General features: G+C 41.1%; 1 protein-coding gene across 2 annotated transcripts in view; it reads left to right on the forward strand.

The window, feature by feature from the left end:
• isca1 (iron-sulfur cluster assembly 1) overlaps positions 1–27,146 on the forward strand; it is a 49,083-nt gene that overhangs the window by 9,110 nt on the left and 12,827 nt on the right. For both annotated transcript variants that reach the window (XM_084333322.1, XM_084333323.1), the window contains exon 3: positions 21,683–21,788. In XM_084333322.1, coding sequence (XP_084189448.1) covers positions 21,683–21,788 — 106 coding nt within the window. The remainder of the gene's footprint in view (positions 1–21,682; positions 21,789–27,146) is intronic.

Raw genomic sequence — 27,146 nt, forward strand, 5'->3', positions numbered from 1 at the left:
GGAACCACTGGCATAGCTTAAAGGGGAACTCCAACATTTTGGGAAATTAGCTTATTTAACATCTTCCCTGGAGTTAGACAAGAAGATACATACCTTTTTTGTCTCTGTGCGTGCATTTTAGCTTTGGGAATAGACGCTCCGTTAGCATAGCTTAGCTTCATCACTGGAAGTGAGGCAGGACAGTAGCCTTACAGTGCCTTACAGTGTATTGCAAGGTCTGACATTGACCAAACTTGATATGCATGACCTTGGTGGGCTCTAGGTCAACTCCTGAAAAGGGGGTCAATGTCAGACTTTGCAATCAAAAGTTAGGGGGCTAATAACCCTTGCCATAATTTCAGTGCGCCCCCTAATTTTTGATTGCAAGGTCTGACATTGACCCCCTTTTCAGGAGTTGACCTAGAGCCCACCAAGGTCATGCATATCAAATTTGGTCAATGTCAGACCTTGAAATACACTGTAAGGTTACTGTCCTGCCTCACTTCCAGTGATGAAGCTAAGCTATGCTAACGGAGCGTCTATTCCCAAAGCTAAAATGCACGCACAGAGACAAAAAAGGTATGTATCTTCTTGTCTAACTCCAGGGAAGATGTTAAATAAGCAAATTTCCCAAAATGTTGGAGTTCCCCTTTAACGTTAGGCGAATCAACGTTAGCTGATTTCCTTTCATGTATTTCAAAACACGAAAACTTGTTGTGTATTGAAATGGCATTTTATTTTTATAACGGAACATTTACGGAGACTGGTGTGGAACTGGTGTGGAGCAGTTGTAGGTTGGAACGCAGTAACGTACTGTATATGTGTGTCATAAATGTTATGATTAATTGAAAATGGGGGACCCTGATGTAAACAAGACGAAAGTATTGCTCTGGTCTGTATCCCCTTAACAATTGTGTGTATTGAGCCATAGTGTATTGTACCCATTCTGCAATCTGTTAATAACGTTTTCAATCAAACGTGATGAGCCAGGCCAATTTTAGCATGTTTATTTATGGAATATGCAATCTAACAGCTAACGTGAAATTTACAGTTAATTACATGGATAATAATGTTAATGTAGTTAGTTCATTCCAGGCCATCATTAGGCTCTAAAATTCATAGGCAGTAGCCTATAAATGAAAATGAAATATAAATGTATAATATCATAATGATCCATTTAGATTCGGTGTCAACATTAAACAATAAACACTCTTAAAATTAAGTGCAACCAGTGAGATTAAATTAATAAAACACTTTGTTTTATTTATAACATGATGTTGCTCCTTTTTATTTAGGGAAGAAGCATCAAATTCTGATGAAAGCACGACTAAATCCAGGTCCTGCATTAGTGGATTATTTCCAGCAGACAAGCAATGCATCAAGCAGCACAGCTACAGCCAGTACAGTGGAAGCAGCCAGTGGAGTAGCTTGCAGTGGAGTTGCCCCTCTACCATCCACAGGCTCATCCAAGAACCAGTCAACCAGCAACACCACAGGCACCATTAAATCATTTGTTACCTCTAATCCAACACTTCAAGCTGAAATATGCTGGGCAACAAAAGCTGTAACCAGCCACCATTCCTACCATTCATGTAATGACATGGGGGCCATGTTTCAAACATGTTTCCTGACAGTGAGATAGCAAAACAATTTATTTGTGGGGAGAATAAAGTGGCATACCTCACCACATTTGGGATAGCTCCTCATTTCTCTTCCCTGATGAAGGCCAAAGCCAAGAAAGAATCTGGATATGTACTTCTGTTTGATGAAAGTCTAAATCGGGAAATGAAGAAATGCCAGCTTGACATGCACATGAGATTCTGGGATGATAATCAAGTAAACTCAAGGTATCTGACATCTTTTTTTCATGGGCCATCACACCGCAAAACAAATACATGAGAAGGTTGAGGCAGTGTGTTCGGATATCGGCTTCCAAAACCTGATTCAGCTGTCTATGGATGGCCCAAATGTTAACTGGAAGCTATTCTCCCTGGCCCAGCAAAACATAGAAGAACAAACAGGCAAGAAAATGCTAAATGTAGGAAGCTGTGGTTTGCATATACTACACAATTCCTTCAGAGGAGGGTGTGCATCCACAGACTGGGAGCTAGGAAATGCTCTGTCGAGCCTTAAATGGCTATTCAAAGATGTTCCAGCTCGTAGGGAGGACTATACAGCAGTCATTGGTTCCTCGTCCTTCCCTCTTGACGTCTGTATCATCGATGGCTGGAACATGTGGAGGTGGCTGAGCGTCTACTAGAGATTTACCCTTCTCTGAAGATGTACATCAATGCAGCCAAAACGAAAATGGTAACTGAACCATCTACTAAGTCTTTCAAGACGACTCAGATGATTGTTCAAGATGACCTCTTCCCAGCAAAGCTCAACTTCTTTCTAATGGTGGCTAGGGAAATAAAACCATTTTTGAAGTTCTACCAGACCGACAAACCCATGCTGCCGTTTATGAGTGTGGATCTCACCAATATGCTGAGGAGTCTAATGGAGAACTTTATCAAGCCCAGTGTCATGAAGGACGCAACTACCACAGTAAAGCTTCTCCAAGTTGACTATGCTGACCCAGTCAACCACATGGATGTCACCAAACTGAGAGTGGGATTTGTCACAGAGCGAGCTCTGCAGGAGCACATGAAGAAGAACTCAAATGCTGAGAGGCTGAGGCTGGAGTTCAGGCAGAACTGCAAGGTGTTTTTGCTGAAGATGGTCTCCAAGCTTTTTGAAAAGGCTCCACTCAAGTATCCTCTTGTTAGAAGCATCTCTGTCCTGGATCCTAGGGAGCTCATCAAGAGCAAAGAGAGAAGCACCCGGAAACTCACCACTTGTCTGCGGCTCCTTGTTGAAACTGGCCGCATTGAAGAGAAATCCTGTGATGAGATTCTGAGGGAGTTTGGTCACTTCTATGACTACAGCTTGATGTCAGTGTCAGATCCCTTTAGGAACTTCAACCCAGAAAGTGGAAGGTTGGATGAATTCTATCATGAATGTTTATCCAACAAAGCAGAGTGGCGCCATCTATGGGGAGTAATAAAACTCCTCCTGATCCTTTCACACGGTCAAGCCTCTGTCGAGAGAGGGTTTTCGGTCAACAAAGAAGTGATGGTGGAGAACCTCAGAGCATTCATTGATTGCCCAGCGGGTTATTCATGACCATGTGCAGAGTGTTGGAGGGCTGCTCACAGGGGAGGAAACTAACTTTTTGGCTTACCAGCCAACTGGCGAGTATCTGATTTTTTTTACCAGCCAAACAGATTTTTTACCAGACAAAAAAAATCGCTAATTGTGATAATTACTTCTTTGTACGTCTTCGTCTAAATTGATTTTCAATCATAGTAAATTAATCACACTGTCTCTACTCTTCAAAATATTACATCATTAAATCACATATTAACATGAAAGAGGGAACTATTCTGGACTGGGTTGGGCTGAACTGGGCAGTGAAATATGCTGGGTTGGGCTGGTCTAGGTTATACTGAATGATGAATTGAAAATGGGGGACCCTGGTGTAAACAAGACGAAAGTCTTTCTCTGGTCTGCATCCCCTTAACAATTGCATGCATTGAGCCGTACTGTACTGTACCCATTCTGCAATCTGTTAAATAAAGTTTTCATTCATTCATTCATCACAGCTCAACTACTAGGAATGTGTGTCTGACTCTTAAGTGCAGGAAATATTCATCAGAAAGGGGGGACATGATGGAGGGAATGGAAAGAGCAGGTTTGACAGGAGCAGGGTTGAAGGGCATATTGGAGTGTGGAGGAAGTGGACAAGGCATTAAGCAAACAGGACTGAAATGGGGGACCCTGATGTAAACAAGACGAAAGTCCTTCTCTGGTCTGCATCCCCTTAACAATTGTGTGTATTGAGCTGTACTGTATTGTACCCATTCTGCAATCTGTTAATAAAGTTTTCAATCAATCAATACTGGGTTGGGCTGGTTTAGGTTGGACTGAGTTGGGCAGTGAAAGAACCAAGCATTTCACTGTAATGTAATAGCTAAATAAAACAACTTGAACTTGACTTGTTACATTTGCACTCTGGTTGTATGCCAAATGTATTCTGGTTGTACTGTACTTGTGCTGTAAGATGACAATACATTGGAACCGAATCGACAACGCTAGGGGTTCAGCAGGTGTATTCTGAATGCCAAGTATGACAACATCACCGTTGTGAAGGGCATATGGGCGAGTCACAGTGGTGATATGGGGGGAAACCCGGTAATAATAAAATGTCACTCGGCTGCATTTAAGCAAAGCCGCTCAGTATAGTCGTCCACTATGTTGAATGCGCGTTATGGTAGCTTGTTACATGCTAGGTAGCTAGCCGGCTAATGTTGTTGACTTGTCATTCTCATCCGACTCGAAGGAGACGCGTCGCATGCTGTTGTTCGCCCCCATGTCAGACCGCACTGATATCCGAAAGCGACGACTCTACATGCAATTATTTTCATCCACTGGTGTGTTTTTGTCTAAATTTGTCTACGTTGTCAAGCCGGCTGCCGGTGGCAGGAGTCTGTAGGTCCGCGCGGCGCGCGCAGTGATCTGTCCACTTCCCCTAGATGGGCGGCATCTTCTAGAAAATGAGTGTTCATTGGAGGAGCTTAGAGCGCATCTGTACAACGATGATGTTCATTGGTTATGGTCGGATTATTATGAGGCGCAAATGGGAGGAATCAAGGGGGGAGTCAGAGTTCGGCTTGTGCCAGTGAGCGAATCAGCAGATTGCAGAATGATTTTTTTGTTTTGTTTTGTAATTACTAGTACTCGCCAGACTGGCGAGTGCTCTTCGTGAATTACTCGCCAAACGTAAAAAATACTCGCAAGTGGCCTAATTTCCTCCCCTGGCTGCTCAACATAGCCTACACAAAGGAGCTACTCCTCTCTGCAGCTGCTGCCAGGCAGAAGTATCACATGTATCTTGTGACCAAAAACGTCTAAAGCAAGATGAGCAGAAGGCACAGAAGAGGAAAGGACTAATGGAGGAGATAAAGGCCAAAAAAAAGAGAATGGAGGAGGATATAAGGGTCCTCCTGAAGTCTGCTGATGCCAATTTAGAAAAAGCTGAGTCTATAGGGAAATTGAGCTTAATCTCAAAGTCCAATGGCCTTCGAAGAGCTGCAAAAGAAAAGGAAAGAAGTCTAGAGACTGTGGAGAAACAGCTAACCGACAAACTCAAGGAACTGAAGGACACTCCCTAATAGGCCCTGCCCTATTTGGCCTAACTAGGCCAATTATATTTTTTGCACTATTTTGTGTTCGATGCAGTGTTTTTCTCAAGGAGATATGTTTTTCTTTTGCACAATACAAAGTGTTTGATTTTGTATACATTTTAAGGCTCAAGGAGCTGATTGACTGCCTACCTCAAAGACTTCTTATTTAGCACATTTTGAGTAAATATTTAATTTACCACAGCAAATTATATGTTTGCACTATTTTGTGTTGTTCGATGCAGTTTTTTCTCAAGGAGATATGTTTTGCTTTTAAAGTGTTTGATTTTGTATACATTACATTAGGGATGTCCGATATTATCGGCCGACCGATATTATCGGCCGATATCGGCAGTAAAATGTGATATCGGAAAATATCGGTATCGGTAAATTTTTTTTTTTTTTTTTTTTTTTTTTTTATATATATAAGCAAGTAAGAACCAATTCTTATTTTATTTATTGTCAAAAGTATGCATGTTGGTTTAATTCAACAACTTGTATGTTAATTTTAACTTTTTTAATGATCATATTTTGCACAGATAATGCTTACATTTAGAAAGCCTTTTGAATGCATCCAGTGAAATTATTAGTTACCTGAAATTATTCCGTTTTTTTGGGGGGAAACCCTGCATATATCGGTATCGGTTGATATCGGTATCGTATCGGAAATTAAGAGTTGGACAATATCGGAATATCGGTATCGGTAAAAAAGCCAATATCGAGCATCCCTACATTACATACATACATAAGGCTCCAGGAGCTGATTAACTGCCTACCTCAAACAAAGTCTGTTCTCTTATTTAGCAAATTTTCAGTAAATATTTGATTGAAATTGAAGTTTTATCTGGTGATTATTTGAGTGATTTGTTGTTTACCTACAGGAATGAACTAACTACCTTAACATTATTATCCATGTAATTTACTGTAAAGTTCACGTTAGCTGTTAGATTGCATATTCCATAAATTAACATGCTAAAATTGGCCTGGCTCGTCACGTTTGATTGATTGATTGAAAACGTTATCCTAGGCCTGCCGCGATAAGCAATAAATCGATTAATTGCTGCGATAATTAAAATGAATGCAATGATTTTGACGGGCGCGATTAATTGCTATTTGCACGTTTGTTTTAATGAGGCGGAACCAGTGCCCCTCAGTCACTGTCCGTGTTGGGAGGCGGGCCGCTGACGTTACTAGAGTACAGCACGGGAGCTCCGTGGGGCAACGCCACATAGACATTTCTCAATAGTGTTGCTCCTTTTAACCAAGTAGCATTATTTGTAGTGTAACGTTAGCTATTTTTAGACCCAAGTAGTTACTCGCTACTGCCCGGAGAAACTGGACTGCTAAATAAAGATTAAAGATCTAGCGTTCGTTGATGCTCATTCAATGCTAACAACATTAGCTACAAAAGAAATACAACGTATAGCATAGCTACAAGTACAACACAGAATAACGTTAATACAATTACATGCATCATTGTTTACAATTAACGGGTGGGGCTAGTCAAAGGACTGGACACGGGGACAAGTTAAACATGAATTAATTTATTATAACACTCCGGTAGTTTCGAGTCGTGCTGCAGTGCTTACGCACCACAGCTATTATATTACTGCTTTGACGCTTCCTCCTCATCGTTGATTGCCTGTAGTAGCTGCATCTAACGTTAGTAGCTAACGTTAAAACTAACCTAAAGTTAGTTGTTCACCAACAATTTGTTTTATCATTAGCTCAAAAACATCATATCATTAGCCCAAGTTGTCGGCTCATAGTTTCTGCTTAGGATAATCGCAACAATACTTCCGGTCCGGTCGGTGGGCTTCAAAATAAAAGTCTAAACACCGGAAAAGACGGAGCGGTGGGCTTCAAAATAAAAGTTTTGGGAAATACATTTCTAAAAAAAAAATCTCTAACCGGTCGCAATAATATCGCTTATCGCGATATTTTCGGGGGCAATTAATCGCCCAGCAAAATGTGTTATCGTGGCAGGCCTTGAATGGGTACAATACAGTACGGCTCAATACACACAATTGTTAAGGGGATGCAGACCAGAGCAATACTTTCGTCTTGTTTACATCAGGGTCCCCCATGTTCAATTCATCATGACATTTATAACATACACGACATACAGATATACAGTACGTTACTGCATAACACATGGGCTCAGCCAGGTTATATATGATGCCAAGTCTACATCATTCTGGTTGTTTATAACAATAACATCTGATTTAATGTGATGGAAGAAGTGAAATAATAATTTTTAGTACCGTAATTCCTCTAATAGTAACCGGTATTCAATTAAAAACCGGGTCTCTATTAATGACCGGGTGCGCTGTTGAGCTAAGCAATTATAAGCCGGCCTCCTAATACAAGCCGGGTTTCATGTATATTAGAGGAATTACGGTATTTCCCTCAACGGATTTACCATAGGCAATATATTTTGTTATTGTTGTTATATGCTGGCCTGGCTGTGCAGTAAATACCATATAATGGTATGGTGTTAATGTTTACCAAGAGAGTAAGCCTACCTCAGAATTGTATAAAACGAAGTTATTATTATTATTATTATACCAGTATTGTGATTGCACTATTTGACTTTTTTTGACTTTTTTTGACCACCTGTAATTGCACTGTTTACTACCGTATTTCATACAGTACTTGGTTTCAATAAATGAAACCAGTACATTTTACTGGGTTCAAACTGACACAAATGTTGATTTATTCATTATGATCTGTTTGAAAATTAGAAATATAGGCCTCTCTCTTATACATGCCTCCTCCTAATACAAGCCTGGTATCCGCTACAGTTGAAACAAATACAAGCCGGGGTTACTATTAGAGGAATTACGGTAAATATTTTATTTACCACAGCCGCATAAGATGCTGGAAAATCTTGAAAATGCACCTTGAAAATGCTTGAAAAGTGCTTGCATTTTGCCTTGGAAAAGGTACAAACCCTGTTCCTAATTTATGCAAATGACATGTCATCAGCTTGTGACTGCAACTTGTTCTTGTTCGCGGACGACTCAGCCCTGCTGGTCTCTGACAAGAACAAGTTGCAGGTTGAAAAAGCCCTCAGCTCTGAACTCGGCAGAATCTGCACCTGGCTCGCAGATAACGAACTATCATTACACCTGGGTAAAACAGAGTCCATTCTCTTTGGATCAAATAACAAACTCAGCAAGACAAACGACTTCTCTGTTACAGTGTGGGTGACAATATTGTCACAAGGAAAGATGCAATTACATACCTGTGGTCCATCTTAGAGGCAAATCTTTCCTGTGACAAAATGGCAAACAATGTAATCAAAAAAGTCAACCAACGAACAAGATTCTTGTACCGGATCTCCTCCCTGGTAAACAAGAATACCCTGAAGACTCTAGCAGGAGCCACTCATTCAAGGGTACTACGACTATGCTTGCACCTCATGGTACCAAAGCACCTCAAAGGCACTAAAAACAAGATTACAAACATCCCAAAACAAACTGGTCAGACTACTGTTTGACCTTACTCCTAAAACACACCTCACCCCAGCCCATTTTGACCTAGGATGGCTTAGAGTAGACGACAGATTACAGCAACTTGCAATGGGCCTGATCTACAAGATACACTACACCACTAAGGTACCCATGTACATGTCGAGGTACTTCCCAAAGGTCAGTGAATACCACGACCACAACACCAGAGGGAGTTCCACAAATCATGTGCAACCCAGATTTGGCACAAACAAGGGACTAAACACATTTTGCAATTATACGATACGATATTATCACAATTAGGGGTGGAACGATACGCATTCGAACCGTGTACCGTTCGGTACGACCTCCACGGTTCGGGGCGTCTGTGTATCGTACGGTTCAGGGGATGCGCAAATAAAAAAATATATAAAAATTAATTTGGCACGGAGCCGGGAGAGGTGAGCGCTGGCTGCAGCAGCGGCACTGCAGCCAGGTGCTAGTCAGTTTGTGTAAAAATGGCAAGCACAATATAAATCAATCTTCATTACGACTTAAAAAACATAGCCATTAACATTACATAGGCCTGCACACATCTTGCCATAGCATTAGCAGTTTGTACAACACAACGCATGTTGAACTATGGTAGCCCGCCAGCTAATACAGTCAATGCAATGTTATCGTAGCTACTTGCTAGCAGAGGAGAAAATGGGAGTCTGAGAGGCGGGGTGTTTAAAGACAATGATAGGCGTTTATTCAACATCCAAGAAGGCTAACATACAACTGTGTTTTACTAACTCCAACCGGGACTACTGCCGCTTTCCCACTGCATGTTGATGTTATGAACTCCTAACGTTACCGGAGCTGAAGGTCCGTGACACTAAAATGTCCCTGCCGACCCGCCAAGTGGGCGCCAACCCATAGATAGTTCCAACCCACCACAGTTGCACTCAATATTAGGGATGCACCGAATGGGAAATTCTTGGCCGATACCGAAAATAGAAAACAGTTGGCCGAAAAGCCGAAAGGCCGAAAATGATTCATAGAATAGATTTTCTTACCAATGTTGTGGAACATTATGATTATGGAAAAATATATGATTATGGCAAAACTTAACTTAAATAATAAATAATCACTATTATGGGTCCATAAAACATTTATTCAGCACTTCTGAATGCATACAGTACATTAATTCCATCTTTTCTCTGGCTGCCGCAGCGGACATCTGTGCTCTACTGAGCGCACCTTTCTAGTCCCCAGCTGAATGTGCTCGCTTGACTCGGCACAGTAGACGCGCGACAGACAGACAGCGTCAATGTGAGAAACACAATCCCCCCCCCCCTCTCGCTCTGAATAATATGCATATTAGATCACTCAGTGATTAACCGCAACGGGCATATAGTAAATAAGGATATAAAAGCATGTTAAAGACGCATTTATTGGACACGTTGCGCGCAGAGTTTACATAGAAACAGCGCGACTCCCGACAGCGCGACATCATCACAACAACACGCGAGGTTGTTAGGTTGTTTCTGTTTCGGTGATATATTTTCGGTGAAAAAACTCTTTTGGCCAAAAGCCGAAAGGCCATCTTTTGCCATTTTTGGCCGAAAACTTTGTGCATCCCTACTCAATATTTAAATAATGTTAGTCTAAATAAATGTAGACAGATAATGTACGTATTTTTTAAATAGAATGAACAGAGCAGTGTTGTTTTGAAACAGTACAGTGTGTGTGTGTTAGTTTGATGTATGCTGCAATTTATATTGATGGCCTTCTAATTTGTTTATTTATTTATTTTAAATAACAGTGACATTTTTCCCTTTGATAAGAAATCCAGCCATATTCCTTTCATTGTATTTCAAATACTGCACTTTAATTTCAAGCAGAAAACGAATCTTTCCATTAACACTTTGACGACCGATGGGCTTAGTCTAATTAGTGGCTAGAGGACCGGGGAATGTAAACAAACATGTAGGTTTTCTAACAGCTATATCTATACTTTATAGTGTTACTATCTGTCCATTCTCATTGTCAATTGAGTGCATAAACCGTCCCTTCAGAATGGCTTAAAGAAAGAAAAAAATCCATCGGTAGGTTGTCATTTTATAGCGCCGTGAATATAAGCTTTATCGCAGATTTCTTATCTATTTTCTGGAAAGCTAGTTATAGAGCTAAAGGCTACTAACGTTATATTCAACGGCATTTCCGTTGTATATATGCTAATGAAATAACATAAACTGCTTATGATCCGGACTATCCCAGAGCATCTATGGATGAAAGGGGGGCGGCGGGGGATGTCGATTAGTATTATTGATTACCAATACAACGTCCGTGTAAGTAGCCACATTCACAGATCGATTGCTAGCGTTGCACAGCAAGCTCCGATCCGGCTATAAATTAGGTGATAAATGTCTTACCGTCAGCCCGTGTGATACCCGGCAGCATTTCCCCGTTATCGATCGGCATCTGGTAGATCGATATGTCCATTGGTTGATGATAAATCCTCTTATTCCATGGTGAAATCTGCGATTCGAAACGTAATACACGGTGCATGATGTTCGTTTCGGATCAGGGTAATATGATACTCCGTTGGAGGGTAAAAAAAAAATCCATTCGCCCACAATGATACTGCAGTGGAGCGATGGCGCCCCTAAGAGGATCTGGCCGGTATTGCATGTTGCCGATTCCACAGAGGCGGGTAGATCTGCAGAGTCGATCGGGGATCTTGATCTTGATCCGGTTATTAATATGGAATAAAACAATAACAACTTGCCACGGCTATATACGTGCCTCTGGTCCACAACGCATGGATTCGAAACACGTATTTATACATGGCCGGTCCCCATTGTGTTAAGAACTGACAATCAGGGAATTTAAACATTGTTGACATTGTTTTTTTGTGTTTATATTAACCCATTCTCCGCCGATGACGTGTTTACACGTCATTCTCCGCCATGCGTAATCTGCCAATGACGCCTAAAGGCGTCTTTGAGATCAATATTTCATATTTTCGTCATGGTATTCACATTTCACCCACTGAGTCTTGGCTGGTGCTGTAGGACTCCGCTCAACTCTGCAACGCTTCAATACTGCCACCTCGTGGCCGATCGACGAGTTGCCAAAACCGGAAGTGGCCGGAAGTGCTTAGTCTGTCCCCTATTCCGTCCGGCCACTCGCTATCGCTCCCAGGACTCTATCCAGACACCGTGGATATCGATCCGTTGCCATAACTCAATAAACAACATGATTGGACGTATATTAGTATTATACAAACCGGAACTGGATCACCTAGATCAGGGGTTCCCAAACTTTTCAGGCCGGGACCCAGAAAATAAGGCGTCAGAGAGCCGCGGCCCAATGCACAACGTCAGGCTTTTTTTTTTTATTTTTTTCTTTGCCTGGTGACATATTTTTTAAGCCAAATATCACTTCAATCCTATTAAGTTAGTTCAAGTTAGTTATTCATTTATATGTGCTATTTATGAGAGGGCTAACTTGTTGCAAAATAATAATAATAATAATAGCCTCATTAAAATACTATTGTTGCTTCGGTTGTTTTCAGCGTTTTATGTGCATAATCTGTTATTTAGTTTGAAATGTTCGTTGAAATAAGTAGATTTTTTGTTTTTGTTTATTTATTAAGTTAATATAAAACCATATAGTCACATTTTAGAATACAATAGAATAGAATTTTAGAATACAACTAGAAACACTGTCCTGGCCTGCTTCTAAGTTCAGTGAAAAAAAAAAAAAATCTTTTTTGGATTTTTTTTTTTTATTTTTTTTTTAAATGATCTCGCTGCCCTCCCGTGGCTGCTCGCGGCCCACCTTTGGGTCGCGACCCCGACTTTGGGAACCACTGACCTAGATCAGGGGTCGGCAATTAGGTTTGGCCACGGGCCAGATTTTCCCCAAGCCATTGCTTGGCGGGCCAGGATCAAAAACAATGGCTAATTTAATATAGTGAAAAAAGACAAACGTTTTTCTCTGGTCTGCATCCCCTTAACAATTGTGTGTATTGCGCCGTAGTGGGGTGGGACGATACATCGATCCAGATCGATACATCGATGTAATTATCAACAATCGAATCGGATCGATGCGATGTAATAAGATCGATTCATATCGATACTCTTATTTTGAAAATCCTGTGGCGAGTCTCATATCCGCCCAAGAACAACAGCAGTAGCTCCGTGTGTGTAGATGTTACAGCATAGCATTCTCCCTTTCTGTGTGTGTGTGTGCGCGCGTCTTTGGAAAGACCAGATGAGGTCAGAGGAGTTTGATGTTTAAATGTTATTTAAACATAAACAATATAATACATAATAAATGTAGGCCTATACATGATCATGCAACATCAACAAATTGTTGTAGGAACGGTTTGGGAGAGGGAGGTTGTGAGTTTTGAGTTCCAAAAAATTTAGCTTAAAGTTTAAAGCTCAATATATAAAAACGTGGCACTTTACAGTGAACAGGAGGTCTATTTGTATTAAAAACAATAGATTGATTTTCCTTTAAATGTCTGGAAGAGCTCAAAAATATAAATGTCAAATGATATTTTCATTACCTTTTTTTTGGTGATCTAAATGTTACTGATTGTGTTAAATGGGCTTATGATATCATCTCATATCGATCGCAGGCACCTGAATCTAATCGTATCGTATTGTATCGTGAGAGACTTTGTGATATCGGCAAATATCGTATCGTTGTCCAAAGAATCGATATCGTATCGTATCATGATGAAACTGGTGATTCCCACCCCTACCGGCCGTACTGTATTATACCCATTCTGCAATCTGTTAAATAAAGTTTTCATTCATTCATTCATGAACAGCAGATCAGCTGTTGCAGATCACCGCGGCGGGTGATGAACAGATCAGAAGACAGAATGCATGAAAACACGACTCACCATACCTTGTTTGTTGTTCAGTCCTCCAAAATCCCTGCTAATGTTTGAAACATGTCGCATATCCACTCGCCGCCCTCCAATTCTAGATTGGCGTTGAATGCACCTACTTTATCTGCCAACTTGAACACAGTTGTAATCATTTCCTCGTCGTTGTTGTTGTTGTCGCCATATATTATGCAGAGAGGACGTCGGCTCGGCACGCAAGAATCACCGACCTGTTGCGATAAACCCGTATTTTAAGTATGGCTCCTGTTTATTAAAAGAAGCGTTATATTTCCCTATCCAAAGATGTTTGTTTTGTTTTTTTAACACATTTTGTTACTCGCTCCATCTCGAACGCGGAAGTGAAAGTTTGTTAGGGAAATATACACGCGGCCCGGTGGGACTATTCCATTGGTTCTCCCAGTCCACGTGACCATTTCTAGCATTTCAATTGGCTATAGTGCTTTTGATGACTGCCGGTAGATAGATACAGCTTCACAATAAAAGACACCCTGGCGTCCCGAGTGAATATTTCCCGCGCGTAAAATAAATATCATATTCTCAAAATAATCTGACTGGCCAGAAATTATTGCTGGCGGGCCAATGTCAGCCCGTGGGCCGCCTATTGCCGATCCCTGACCTAGATCAACATCACATAACTGGGATCTGTTTGCGCCAGTGTGATCGCCCAACGGTAAGAGGAAGCTGCCGTGAGTTTCAGCGTTTTTGATTATTATTATCCATACAAACTGCTCTGATCTATATATCACCCATACTACATGAATCATTTAACGTCGGTCATTGAATTATAAACGACCCCCCCCCCCCCCCCCCCTCCGGTCACCAGCAGATGACCAGTCATGACGTTTAGGATCATGTACATTTGAAATTTTTTATATAACGTTGATCGGTATCAAACTGCATTTGATCATCTAATATAATATATTATGCATATTAACATATTATGCATTTATGGCTATATCTCACGTTCTATGAAATACAGCAGAAAACGATAAAAACATATTTATACTCTGGACGGTATTTTAGTATGAATGTGTGAATGAAAAAGTAAAACGTTCATACATCCTGAACGATAGATAATTGATGTTGAATGGGCCATAGTAATGTCAATTTAGCAATACAATTTAAAAAGTTATAGCCCTGCAAAGAAGGTGAACATCTCCATAGACAAATAGTGCTGGCAGAGAGGCTACAAGAATGGATATAAGCTCCGGCAAAGAATGGGTTAAAGAAAGGAAAGTCTAGTGCTGACTGCGCATATTGTTTGTTTGCACTAAGTTAATACTTTGACAAATGTAGCCTATATTTTTCAGTCAGTTCGGTCTCTGTGTGCCAAACATTATTTAACACTTTAAGTGCCGGAAACGTGTTTAGGCGTCTTTCCTAGCCATGCTCAAGTTGCCTAGGACGCCGTAACTCGTCTTTGATATCAATATTTCAAAAATCTGTGATCGGAATCATATTTCCCCTCTGCAGCCTTCACACACAGTTCTGATCTCCTCTCAATCCTCTAGCGGTTCAAGAGCGCCATCTGGTGGCTGATCGGCAGATCGCCCAACAGGAAGTCATGTGGATGAAGTGGTGATCACCCATATTACTTCCGGGCACTCGCTATAGGTCCCGGGACTCGAGCTCGACACAATACATAGCGATCCGTTGCCAATAACTTGATAAACAACATGATTTGGACGTATATACTATTATACAACCTGGAAATGGACCGGGTATTTCGACATCCCATAATGGAAAACTGTCTACCCCACGCTGATCGCCCAACGGCCCGAGGAGACTGGGGTGAGTTTTAGCGTGTAATATTACCGTGTTCGATACTAACTGATCTGATGAACATATGACCCACATTAGATGAATGGTATAACGCTGCCCACGGAATTATAAACGCCCCCTCGCCCATCCGGTCAACATCAGATGACGTGTAGTAACTTCCAGAAGTACGTCCAGTTGGAATTTTTTATATCGCGCCGATTGCTATCAAACTGTGTTTCATCATCAATATAATGCATTTGGGGCTATAAATCACATTCTGGAGAAAGCTGCAGAAAGAGATGAAAACATACTTATACTTTAGACCATATTTTAGTATGAATATGTGAATGAAAAAGTTTAACGTTGCTACACCATGAACAATACATATATGACCTTGAATGGGCCCTAATAATGGCAATCTAGCAATAGAATTTAGAAAGTTATAGCCCTGCAAAGAAGGGGAACTTCTCCATGTTAAATAGAGCTGGCAACGGATGGTATATCATGAATTTAGCCTTAGGCAATCAAAGTGTTAAGGCTGTAAACACTAACACTGTAAACCTTTTTTTTTTTTAATAAATGAGAAGCATGTTTAGATTTGAGTGTTACATTTTTTTTATATAAAAAACAACGTATATCGAACCGAACCGAAAACTGTGACCCCAAAACCGTGATACGAACCGAACCGTCCATTTTGTGAACCGTTCCACCCCTAATCACAATACTTGATTCACAATACTGTAATATTGCAATTTATTACCTTTTTTCAACTGCAAATTAAATCTGTTTTCGATCTGTTCACCTCACTCCAATAATTTGTATTGCAGCTAAATGGGATTTAATTGTTATTTAGAAAGAATTATACAACGGCATGCAAATTTATCGATTCTGATTGGCTGAAACAGTCTGTGCGGGAGCTTAGAGGACTGTATATAATTTTCACCTTAGGGGGTGTGGTAGGATGCCTTAAATCTTAAACTAATTGTACCAAATACACAACTGAGTGAATAACTTAAAATGGAGTCACCTAAACTAGAAAGAGTGAGGAAACTGTTTGAATCATAATGCCATTTATATAAGCAAAAAAGGGGAAAAAAGATACATACAAATATTGTTATCACGTTACACAATGCCTAATTAAATACGATCACTAAATTTAGATGGGCGCCCAAATAGTTCTATTAAAGTGTTCTGGCCAAACGTTGCCGCGGTTTCCACTGTCAGAGGAACAATTCCCTCTGCAGTATGAGAGATGGAGAGAGTCAGTAATCCTGGTGGGGAGGAAGAACCCGAATGGGTTCTGTAACGAGGAGTAGTAGACCGCTGCGTGGTGATGAGGGCGGGAAGACGCTGCCCGGTCCGATAGGCGCCACCAGTCTGCTCCTGCAGACCAGATGCTCCGCTGTGGTGGATCCGAGTGTCTCACTCCGCTCCGTAGTGCTGCACGGCGCACGCTGGTCCCCTCTGTACCACAGGCTACTGCTATGGCTACTACATAGGACTAGTTGTGTCCTTTTACAGCGTCCCTTCGACACAGACCCTATCTAAATGTTCTCTGGTCTGTGTTATATATCGACTGATATGTCCAGTATAGAGCAGCTATCGAAGCATGAGCTGAAGCTACTTTAGGTATTAGCACCGAGCTAGCTAGCTTCGGCTAACTGTTAACGATGAATGGGGAATACTATAGTCCGCTGTAATGTGCTAATCCCAGACGTTTACTAAACATCGAATTAGCTGGGTACTAAAACTCACTCTCTCTTGGTGGTATAATGTCCGCTTGGTAAGCAACTTTACATCATTGGTCACGTCAAACTATAACGCTAACGAGAGCAACGCTGGAGGCACGTCTGTTCTCTAACATGTCCGGTTCCAGTTCTACGTCAACAACACGTATCCTAGAGGAAGTGACGCACTTACGAGGGAACACTACCACCTCTGGCCCACTAGATGGCAGCACCGTCATATAACCTGAGATGCTATCAATAGGCAGACAGTGTAACATTATGTGGTAAATAATAACTTAACTCCCACATATTAAACAGGTTGGTGAACTTAAAGGGGGATTATTTTAGGTCTAATTTTACCTAATTGCAGACCCTTCAGCACACAGTCCATTTACAAGTATGTATCCTTCACAATCCACGCTCCTGGTCCCAGGACCCGCCCACAACCGAATCACATCACTCCGCCGGATCACTCCGTCGGAAAAAACAAGATGGCGGACAATAATCTTTAACAAATGGATATGTTGATAGCGTCATAACGACTAAATATAAAGCGATTCTGTCACGGCGAATGTCTTAGTCCTTTAAACAATGTTGGATGATGTAATTGATGGGTCATGAGTCATTGTAGAACAAAATAAAAATCGCGTGAATTGATTGATTGATTTGCAATTTTATTTCCCCCTTCCCCTTCCTTGCCAGAGCTCATCTCTCACACTGTCTGGCTTCCAGACACACTCACTCGGTCGCATACACACCCACACACACACATACACACACGCACACACACACGCACACACGCACGCACTCGCACACACACACCAGCGTTTCCGTTAGCCGGTAATTACCGGTATTTGACCGGCAAAATCTGTTGAAGTCCGACATATTTAATCTCTCCGGTCTTAATGTCCGGTGAAAATAATTCCCTGAGTCTAAGCACAATTTGATTATTTGAATTGTATTAAAATAGGCTAAAATTAAATAGCCTATGCGATGAACGAAACAATCATTACATTTGTTTCATCGTTGCTTCTAATAATGACAACGACGTTGTCAGCGAGAGCTTAGTGCTGGGTGTGCGAACTTTTGTGAAGCTGCAGAGCCGGAGCAGCAGCAGCACAGTGCAGTACTCCAATTCAGCCATTGGCAATTCAATGTTGGGTGGGCGGCGCTGCTGTGCGGTCCCCAGATAGAGCCAGAAAAGAGCCAATAACAGCTGAATCTGCTGCTCTGCATCGACATACTCTCGCAAATAAGTCATTGGGAGGTGGAGAGAGAGAGAGTCGTCACGCAAACCCACGATAATGTTGCCGTCTCTCTCTGCCAAATTTCTCAGTTCTTCGCTTGATATAATTAATACAAATGTCCAATATAACGGAATTCGTTAGCTCATAAAAATGTGATTATAACAGACTGCTGTTTTTAATGTCGGGCGACTGCCCACAGACACCTATTTGATTTAAAGTCGGCAGCAGCACGGAGTCTCAGGACTTATTTTATTTGGAATATAATGACTTTATATGCAAAAGTAGCCTAGTTTTAAGTAAAAATATTATAAATCTACATGCCTTGATGATGTCATTCTTTAGTTTTGTTGTCATTCTTTTGCCTATCAATTGTTTTTAAGCTCAATAAACTCTGACCGGAATTTCTCTCATTTGACCGGTAGATTGAAATCTACCGGACACTGAGGCCGGCAACAATTTTTTCTAACGGAAACCCTGACACACACAATGTCTTAGTTGCTTAAACAATGTTGGATGATGTAATTGATGGGTCATGAGTCATTGGAGAACAAAATAAAAATCGCGTGAATTGATTGATTGATTAATTTGCAATTTATTTTCCTTCCCCTTCCATGCCAGAGCTCATCTCTCACACTGTCTGGCTTCCAGACACACTCACTCGGTTGCACACACACACACACACACACACACACACACACACACACACACACACACACACACACACACACACACACACACACACACACAATGTCTTAGTTGCTTAAACAATGTTGGATGATGTAATTGATGGGTTATGAGCAGGGGAGGAAATTAGGCCACTTTACTCGCCAATTGCGAGTATTTTTTACGTTTGGCGAGTAATTCATGAAGAGCACTCGCCAGTCTGGCGAGTACTAGTAATTACAAAACAAAACAAAAAAATCATTCTGCAATCTGCTGATTCGCTCACTGGCACAAGCCGAACTCTGACTCCCCCCTTGATTCCTCCCATTTGCGCCTCATAATAATCCAACCATAACCAATGAACATCATCGTTGTACAGATGCGCTCTAAGCTCCTCCAATGAACACTCATTTTCTAGAAGATGCCGCCCATCTAGGGGAAGTGGACAGACCACTGCGCGCGGACCTACAGACTCCTTGACAACGTAGACAAACTTAGACAAAAACACATCAGTGGATGAAAATAATTGCATGTAGAGTCGTCGCTTTCGGATATCAGTGCGGTCTGACATGGGGGCGAACAACAGCACGCGACGCGTCTCCTTCGAGTCGGATGAGAATGACAAGTCAACCAGCATTAGCCGGCTAGCTACCTAGCATGTAACTAACAAGCTACCATAACGCGCGTTCAACATAGTGGACGACTATACTGAGCGGCTTTGCTTAAATGCAGCCGAGTGACATTTTATTATTACCGGGTTTCCCCCCATATCACCACTCGCCCATATGCCCTTCACAACGGTGATGTTGTCATACTTGGCATTCAGAATACACCTGCTGAACCCCTAGCGTTGTCGATTCGGTTCCAATGTATTGTCATCATACAGCACAAGTACAGTACAACCAGAATACATTTGGCATCCAACCAGAGTGCAAATGTAACAAGTCAAGTTCAAGTTGTTTTATTTAGCTATTACATTACAGTGAAATGCTTGGTTCTTTCACTGCCCAACTCAGTCCAACCTAAACCAGCCCAACCCAGTATAACCTAGACCAGCCCAACCCAGCATCTTTCACTGCCCAGTTCAGCCCAACCCAGTCCAGAATAGTTCCCTCTTTCATGTTAATATGTGATATCCTAATATTTTGAAGAGTAGAGACAGTGTGATTAATACATGTTGTATGCTAATATTGTGGAGTAGAGACACTTATTAATGTTTTATGCTAATAAATATTTTAACAAGTAGAGACACGGTGTGATTATTACTATGATTGAAAATCAATTTAGACAAAGACATACAAAGAAGTAATTATCACAATTAGCGATTTTATTTTTGGCTGGTAAAGAAATCAGTTTGGCTGGTAAAAAAAATCATCTACTCGCCAGTTGGCTGGTAAGCCAAAAAGTTAGTTTCCTCCCCTGGTTATGAGTCATTGTAGAACAAAATAAAAATCGCGTGGATTGATTGATTAATTGCAATTATTATTATTTTTTACCTACTTTCAATAGAAGCATCTACGAATGAAGTTCTATAGAAAGTAGGTCTGCATCCCCTTAAAGGGGAACTATTTTACTATTTCTTTCACTATTTGGGCACTTTTACACAATTCCTGTGAGTCTATGGAACACCTCTGTAATATATATATTTTTTTTTATTCATTGTTTTGTATTTCTAATCAAGTCCTCAAAAACAGCATTTTTCTACCTCAAGATCTCGAGCCGTTTTGAGCCTGGGCTCCTAAACCACTGCGCCGTGCCGGCGCCTCCTGAACATTATCATGCAGCGGTGTCTTTCTGACATCACATATCGCGCACATTTTCAAATGACTCAGTTCAGTGAGGGTGAATATTGTGAGAGGAGAATTGGAAGAATGCGCCAATATGAGAATTTTGAGACATAGATCATATTAATATAAGTTCACATAGCTAGGAAACAATGCTAAACACTCAAAAAGGCCATTTATAAGATAGTTCCCCTTTAACAATTAACAATTGTGTGTATTGAGCTGTACTGTATTGTACCCATTCTGCATCTGGTAATACAATTTTCAATGAATCAATCATTCCAATAACCACTAACTTCATAATTAAAAACTAAAGAAAAGTTGGATGTGTTAGTTGGTTGGATGTCTTAGTTGAAAGGCAGTTGGATGTGTTAGTTGGTTGGATGCCTTAGTTGAAAGGCAGTTGGATGTGTTAGTTTGTTGGATCCGTTGGATGCACTTCCGAGCTGCTTCCACATGGAGGCAACTTCTCTCAATCATTCCAATAACACACAGTTGGATGTGTTAGTTTGTTGGATCCGTTGGATGCACTTCCGAGCTGCTTCCACATGGAGGCAACTTGTCTTTTTTGTTGTTGTGGGAACTACTTTTTCTGGCGGATGGTTTTTTCAATAAATCTTCGATTAATGTGTGTTTATTGTATAGCAATAAGGTTGGATGAATGTGGCAGTTGTATAAAAGCATTACACCACTTGCAGTCGTGATTTGTGAAAAATAAACCATGCCTAGGGGGGGGGGGGTCTAACGACCACCCCTAGCCATGGTTTATTGTTCACAAACCACTCCTGCGCGTGATGTAATGCTTAAATATTAGATACCAATACTTTGCATCAGTGTATCGATTTTATAATATCGGCAGGCAAAATATTGCAATATATGGCTGTATCTTTCCCCCACCCCTGGTGGTAATGTGCCACCCGCTCTGAACCCAGATCGGCATGAAGGTGGGGGTGAGGACACGAGGCTGCAATGGACTGACCTACACACTGGACTACACTAAGGAGAAGGAGAAGGCAGACGAGGAGGTGCTACAGGACGGTGAGCCATATAGTCTTGTTATATTAGAAGAAAATACTGTTGTAATGACGGGGTATTAAAATGTCTTGGGTATTACATTAATAATTCTCAATTTTAAGGCCTTAAAAAGTATTTAAAAGTCTTAGATTTCATTTGCACAGGTATAACATTTTTGGGGAGGCAGCTCAGCTTTTTCTTTTAAAGCAATGCTTTACTCGGGTAAGCGAAGTGCAAATTTTTTTCATCAGAGCCAGTGTAGCAGATGTGAGCCATCCTGCTTTTTTTTTTTTTTTTTTTTTGTCTTTTTCCCCCTCCATTTTCCTCCGATTTTCTCCCATCCCAATGTTAGTCGTATGCCAATTCCCAGTCCCTTCCTGGTCGCTGCGCACTTACCCCCCACAGTCAGATCATCTGGGAGAGTGGAGGCTACCACGTGCTTCCTCCGACACACGTCCAGCCAATCACCGCTTCTTTTCACCTGGCAGCGCGGATTCTCATCGAGAGGGCGTAGCGTGTGGGAGGACCACACTATCCCCCTCAAGTCCTATCCGCGCTTAGCAGGCGCCCCGACCGAACTGTAGGAGTCGCTGTTTACAACGACCCGGACCCACCCCGCCAGCTTCTCCCACCCTCTAATACAGCCAATTGTATTAGTGCAGACGGCCAGCCAAGCTGGTGACAACCCCGGAGCTGTGAGCTGGACTCGAACAGGCGAATCCAGCTCACAGCTCCGGGGCTGGTGACGAACGCAATCTCCGCTCGGCCACCTAACCGCCCTGAGCCATCCTGCTTTTAACACATTGGTTGCCAGCCGGATATGACGATTTATCGCTTGGATGCCACCACGTTAATCAATGGTAGGACGAGCACATTTGCGAACGCATAAACCTTATCTTAAATTATGTGTCTAATAAACCCGTTGCTTATCAATGACTTGCTTGCAGTCAACATATATGAAACGGATTGTTTTTTCATCAGTACATTTCCGTTTTATATCGTTTTGAATACGAGTATAGTTTCGGAGAGTTCTAGTAATTTCAGAGAAATTCCGCGAAAATAACCATTTACTGGAATACACAAAACACGTTGTCATTTTTCGGCTGATTTATGAATAATTTTCAAATAAACGCTAGATTATCGAGAGTATTTGTGTTCTTATGCACGATACAAAAGCGGACTGAAAAATAATTTATTCGTGCCGCGCTCAGCGCCTAACGCCACACACACACACACACGTTGTGAAATCTGTGAAAAACGACTGATTAACCCAAAACTGGTAACATAGATTCCTTACCTCAGATCAGATGTTCTGCAAAAAGATGAATCCAATTCCTGATCGCCATTCCAAATATTGATCGCGTTTATTGATCCAGCGTTATAGTCCGAAACGCATAATCGAAAGCTGCTCCGAGCCTCGGCAGGGAATCTGGTAACAGATCTGCTTGCCAGAGATGGGAAAACCCTGGACCGGAGTTTTTCCTCTGATGCACTTTTTCACTCAATCCAATCCAATGATGTGCATTACCATCCAGGAGACGATAGGGTGCGGTATTTGCCCTTTTCGAGCTCAGAGCCATTCCCAATGATAACGTCAGGCTGGACGGATGAAAAATTAATGGATATCGCTAATAAAAGAAATAACTGGCGGCCAATAACGAGAAATCTCGTTGTTGGCAACCAATAAAGTAAAGTGGGAAAGGGTTCATTTACATACATAGGTGCCACCAGTGGTGCAGTGGGGATTTTATCTCTGGTTGCACTATGTTTTAATGGCGTCGCGTCATTAACGACGTCATTAGCATAGAAAAGAGGGAGCACATGTTGTGTATGTATGGTATTTATCATTTTTTATTTTTCATATGTTGTTGTATTGTAATTAGGGGTGGAACGGTTCACAAAATGGACGGTTTGGTTCGTATCACTGTTCTGGGGTCACGGTTTTCGGTTCGGTTCGATATACGTTGTTTTTTTATATAAAAAAATAAATAACACTCAAAAATCTAAACATGCTTCTCATTTATATATATATATATATATATATATATATATATATATATATATATTAAGGCTGTCAAATATATCGCGTTAATATCGCGTTAACTCCCGATTCTATTAATGCCACTAATTTTTTTAACTCAAGATTAACTAAAAAAAAAAAATTTTACTAGACTTCACTCAGGTGTATTATTGATGCTCTCATTGATACTATGTTTGTTTCTGAAGTGTGTGTGTGTGTGTGTGTGTGTGTGTGTGTGTGTGTGTGTGTGTGTGTGTGTGTGAGATATAGAGAGAGAGGGGGGTGAGAGAGATGAGGAAGGGGCAAAAGAGAAAAAGAGCTGGGAGAGTGTGTGTGTGAGGGAGAGAGGGGGGTGTGTGATTAATCAGCCCTTGTGTGTGTGAATGTAACAAGTTCCTAACGTTTTCTTTCCCCTATTATTTCATGCACACTTTATTCATTGTTTTAAATTATTCTTTTCTTTTAAGTTATTTTGTGCATCACTCTGTTTTGAATTTGATGCAAATTTGCAATGCATGAGGGTCATCCTTTTGTGTTAAATGGCTGCACAAAGCAAGCATTTGTTGACTCGCATGTTGATAAGAGTATTAAAACATGGAACTTGAAAAAGATCTGTTTAAGGTATAAAAAAAAATTAAAATTAAAATGCGATTAATTTGCGATTAATCGCGAGTTAACTATGGACAATCATGCGATTAATCGAGTTAAATATTTTAATCGTTTGACAGCACTAATATATATATATATATATATATAAAAAGTTTACAGTGTTTACAGCCTTAAATAATGTTTGGCACACAAAGACCGAACTGACTGAAAAATATAGGCTACATTTGTCAAAGTATTAACTTGGTGAAAACAAACAATATGCTCAGCCAGCACTAGACTTTCCTTTCTTTAACACTTTGGTTGCCTAAGGTTAAATTAATGATATACCATAGATTGCCAGCGCTATTTGTCTATGGAGAAAGTCCCCTTCTTTGCAGGGCTATAACTTTTTAAATTCTATTGCTACATTGCCATTATTAGGGCCCATTCAAAGTCCTATATGTATTGTTCATTGTGTAGCAACGTTAAACTTTTTCATTCACATATTCATAGTAAAGTATGGTCTAATGTATAAGTATGTTTTCATCTCTTTCTGCAGCTTTCTCCAGAACGTGATATATAGCCCCAAATGCATTATATTGATGATGAAATACAGTTTGATGGCAATCAGCGCGATATAAAAAATTCCAACTAGACGTACTTCTAGAAGTTACTACACGTCATCTGATGTTGACCGGATGGGCGAGGGGGCGTTTATAATTCCGTGGGCAGCGTTATACCAATCATCTAATGTGGGTCAAATGTTCATCATAGCAGTTGGTGTCGAACACGGTAATATTACACGCTAAAACTCACCCCAGTCTCCGCGGGCCGTTGGGCGATCAGCGTGGGGTAGACAGTTTTCCATTATGGGATGTTGAAATAGTCGGTCCATTTCCAGGTTGTATAATAATATATACGTCCAAATCATGTTGTTTTTTCGAGTTATTTGCAGCGATCGATGTTCACTGTGTGAAGACGGAGTCTCTCTAACATTAGCGAGTGCCCGGACCCCATATGGAGTGAGTCCTACCGGGTTAAAGGTTGACATCCGGTTTCGATCTGCCGATCGGCCACCAGATGGCGGTCTTGAACCGCTAGAGGATTGAGAGGAGATCACACTTGTGTCTCAGGCCAGCGGAGGGACATTATGAATCCGATCGCAGATTTTTGAAATATTGATATAAAGACGACGTACAGCGTCCCCCGGCAACTTTAGCATGGCCAGCAAAGACGTCTAAAGACGCCCCCTGGCAGTCAAAGTGTTAATATAAACACAAAAAAACGATGTCAACAATGTTTAAATTCCCTGGTTGTCAGTTCTTAATGGAAAGTTTCGTTTTCTGCTTGAAATTAAAGTGCAGTATTTGAAATACAATGAAAGGAATATGGCTGGATTTCTTATCAAAGGGAAAAGTGTCACTGCTATTTAAAATAAACTAATTAGAAGGCCATCAATATAAATTGCAGCATACATCAAACTAACACACACACACTGTACTGTTTCAAAACAACACTGCTCTGTTCATTCTATTTTTAAAATACGTACATTATCTGTCTACATTTATTTAGACTAACATTATTTAAATATTGAGTGCAACTGTGGTTGATTACGTAATTCAGTGAGTTGGAACTATCTATGGGTTGGTGGGTCCCCACGGACATTTTAGTGTCACGGACCTTCAGCTCTGGTAACGTTAGGAGTTCATAACATCAACATGCAGTGGAAAAGCTGCAATAGTCCCGGTTGGAGTTAGTAAAACACAGTTGTATGTTAGCCTTCTTGGATGTTGAATAAACGCCCATCATTGTCTTTAAACACCCCGCCTCTCAGACTCCCATTTTCTCCTCTGCTAGCTAGTAGCTACGATAACATTGCATTGACTGTATTAGCTGGCGGGCTACCATAGTTCAACATGCGTTGTGTTGTACAAACTGCTAACGCTATGGCAAGATGTGTGTAGGCCTATGTAATGTTAATGGCTATGTTTTTAAAGTCGTAATGAAGATTGATTTATATTGTGCTTGCCATTTTTACACAAACTGACTAGCACCTGGCTGCAGTGCTGCTGCTGCTGCAGCCAGCGCTCACCTCTCCCGGCTCCGTGCCAAATGAAGTTTTTATTTTTTTTACACAGACGCTCCGAACAGTGGGGGTCCTACCGTACGGTACACGGTTCGAATGCGTATCGTTCCACCCCTAATTGTAATGTATCTTTATATTAACTGTTAACACATTGACCGCCACAGCAGGGGGCGCTAATACCCCATTCATTGCCAGGTCTTTATTCAATGGATATAGTTTTAGACTGTGGCATTTGCGAGTGCTTAAAATATATCTTATATTATATCTATGGGTCTAATAACGCCGTCGGGTCTCAGTGAGCTGCTTCTAGTCAACATTGCAGAGACAGATTGTTTTTTCATTCGTACATTTTTGTTTTATACCATTTGAATAGAGTATGGTTTGGGTGTTTTTCAGTAATTCCAGGAAAAGGCGAGAAAAATGCATTTGACTGTAATCCAGTCGTCGTTGTAATTTTTCGGCTGATTATCTAATCCTGAAATCAACGCTAGACTATCACTATTATGTCTCCTCGTCCATACATGAAATGACCGTCGTAGCGGGGCGCCCCACCCCCACCCCACCGCAGCCAACGATTATAAGCACATACACCTACACACAGATCGCTTTGATCGCGGTAGAAATAAATGTCAGATCAACGATCAAATTCATATATGATGTTCTTACCTTGTATCTGATGTAATGCAAA

The sequence above is a fragment of the Notolepis coatsorum genome (assembly GCF_963971535.1).
Source record: "Notolepis coatsorum genome assembly, chromosome: 1".
Classification (NCBI taxonomy): Eukaryota; Metazoa; Chordata; class Actinopteri; order Aulopiformes; family Paralepididae; genus Notolepis; species Notolepis coatsorum.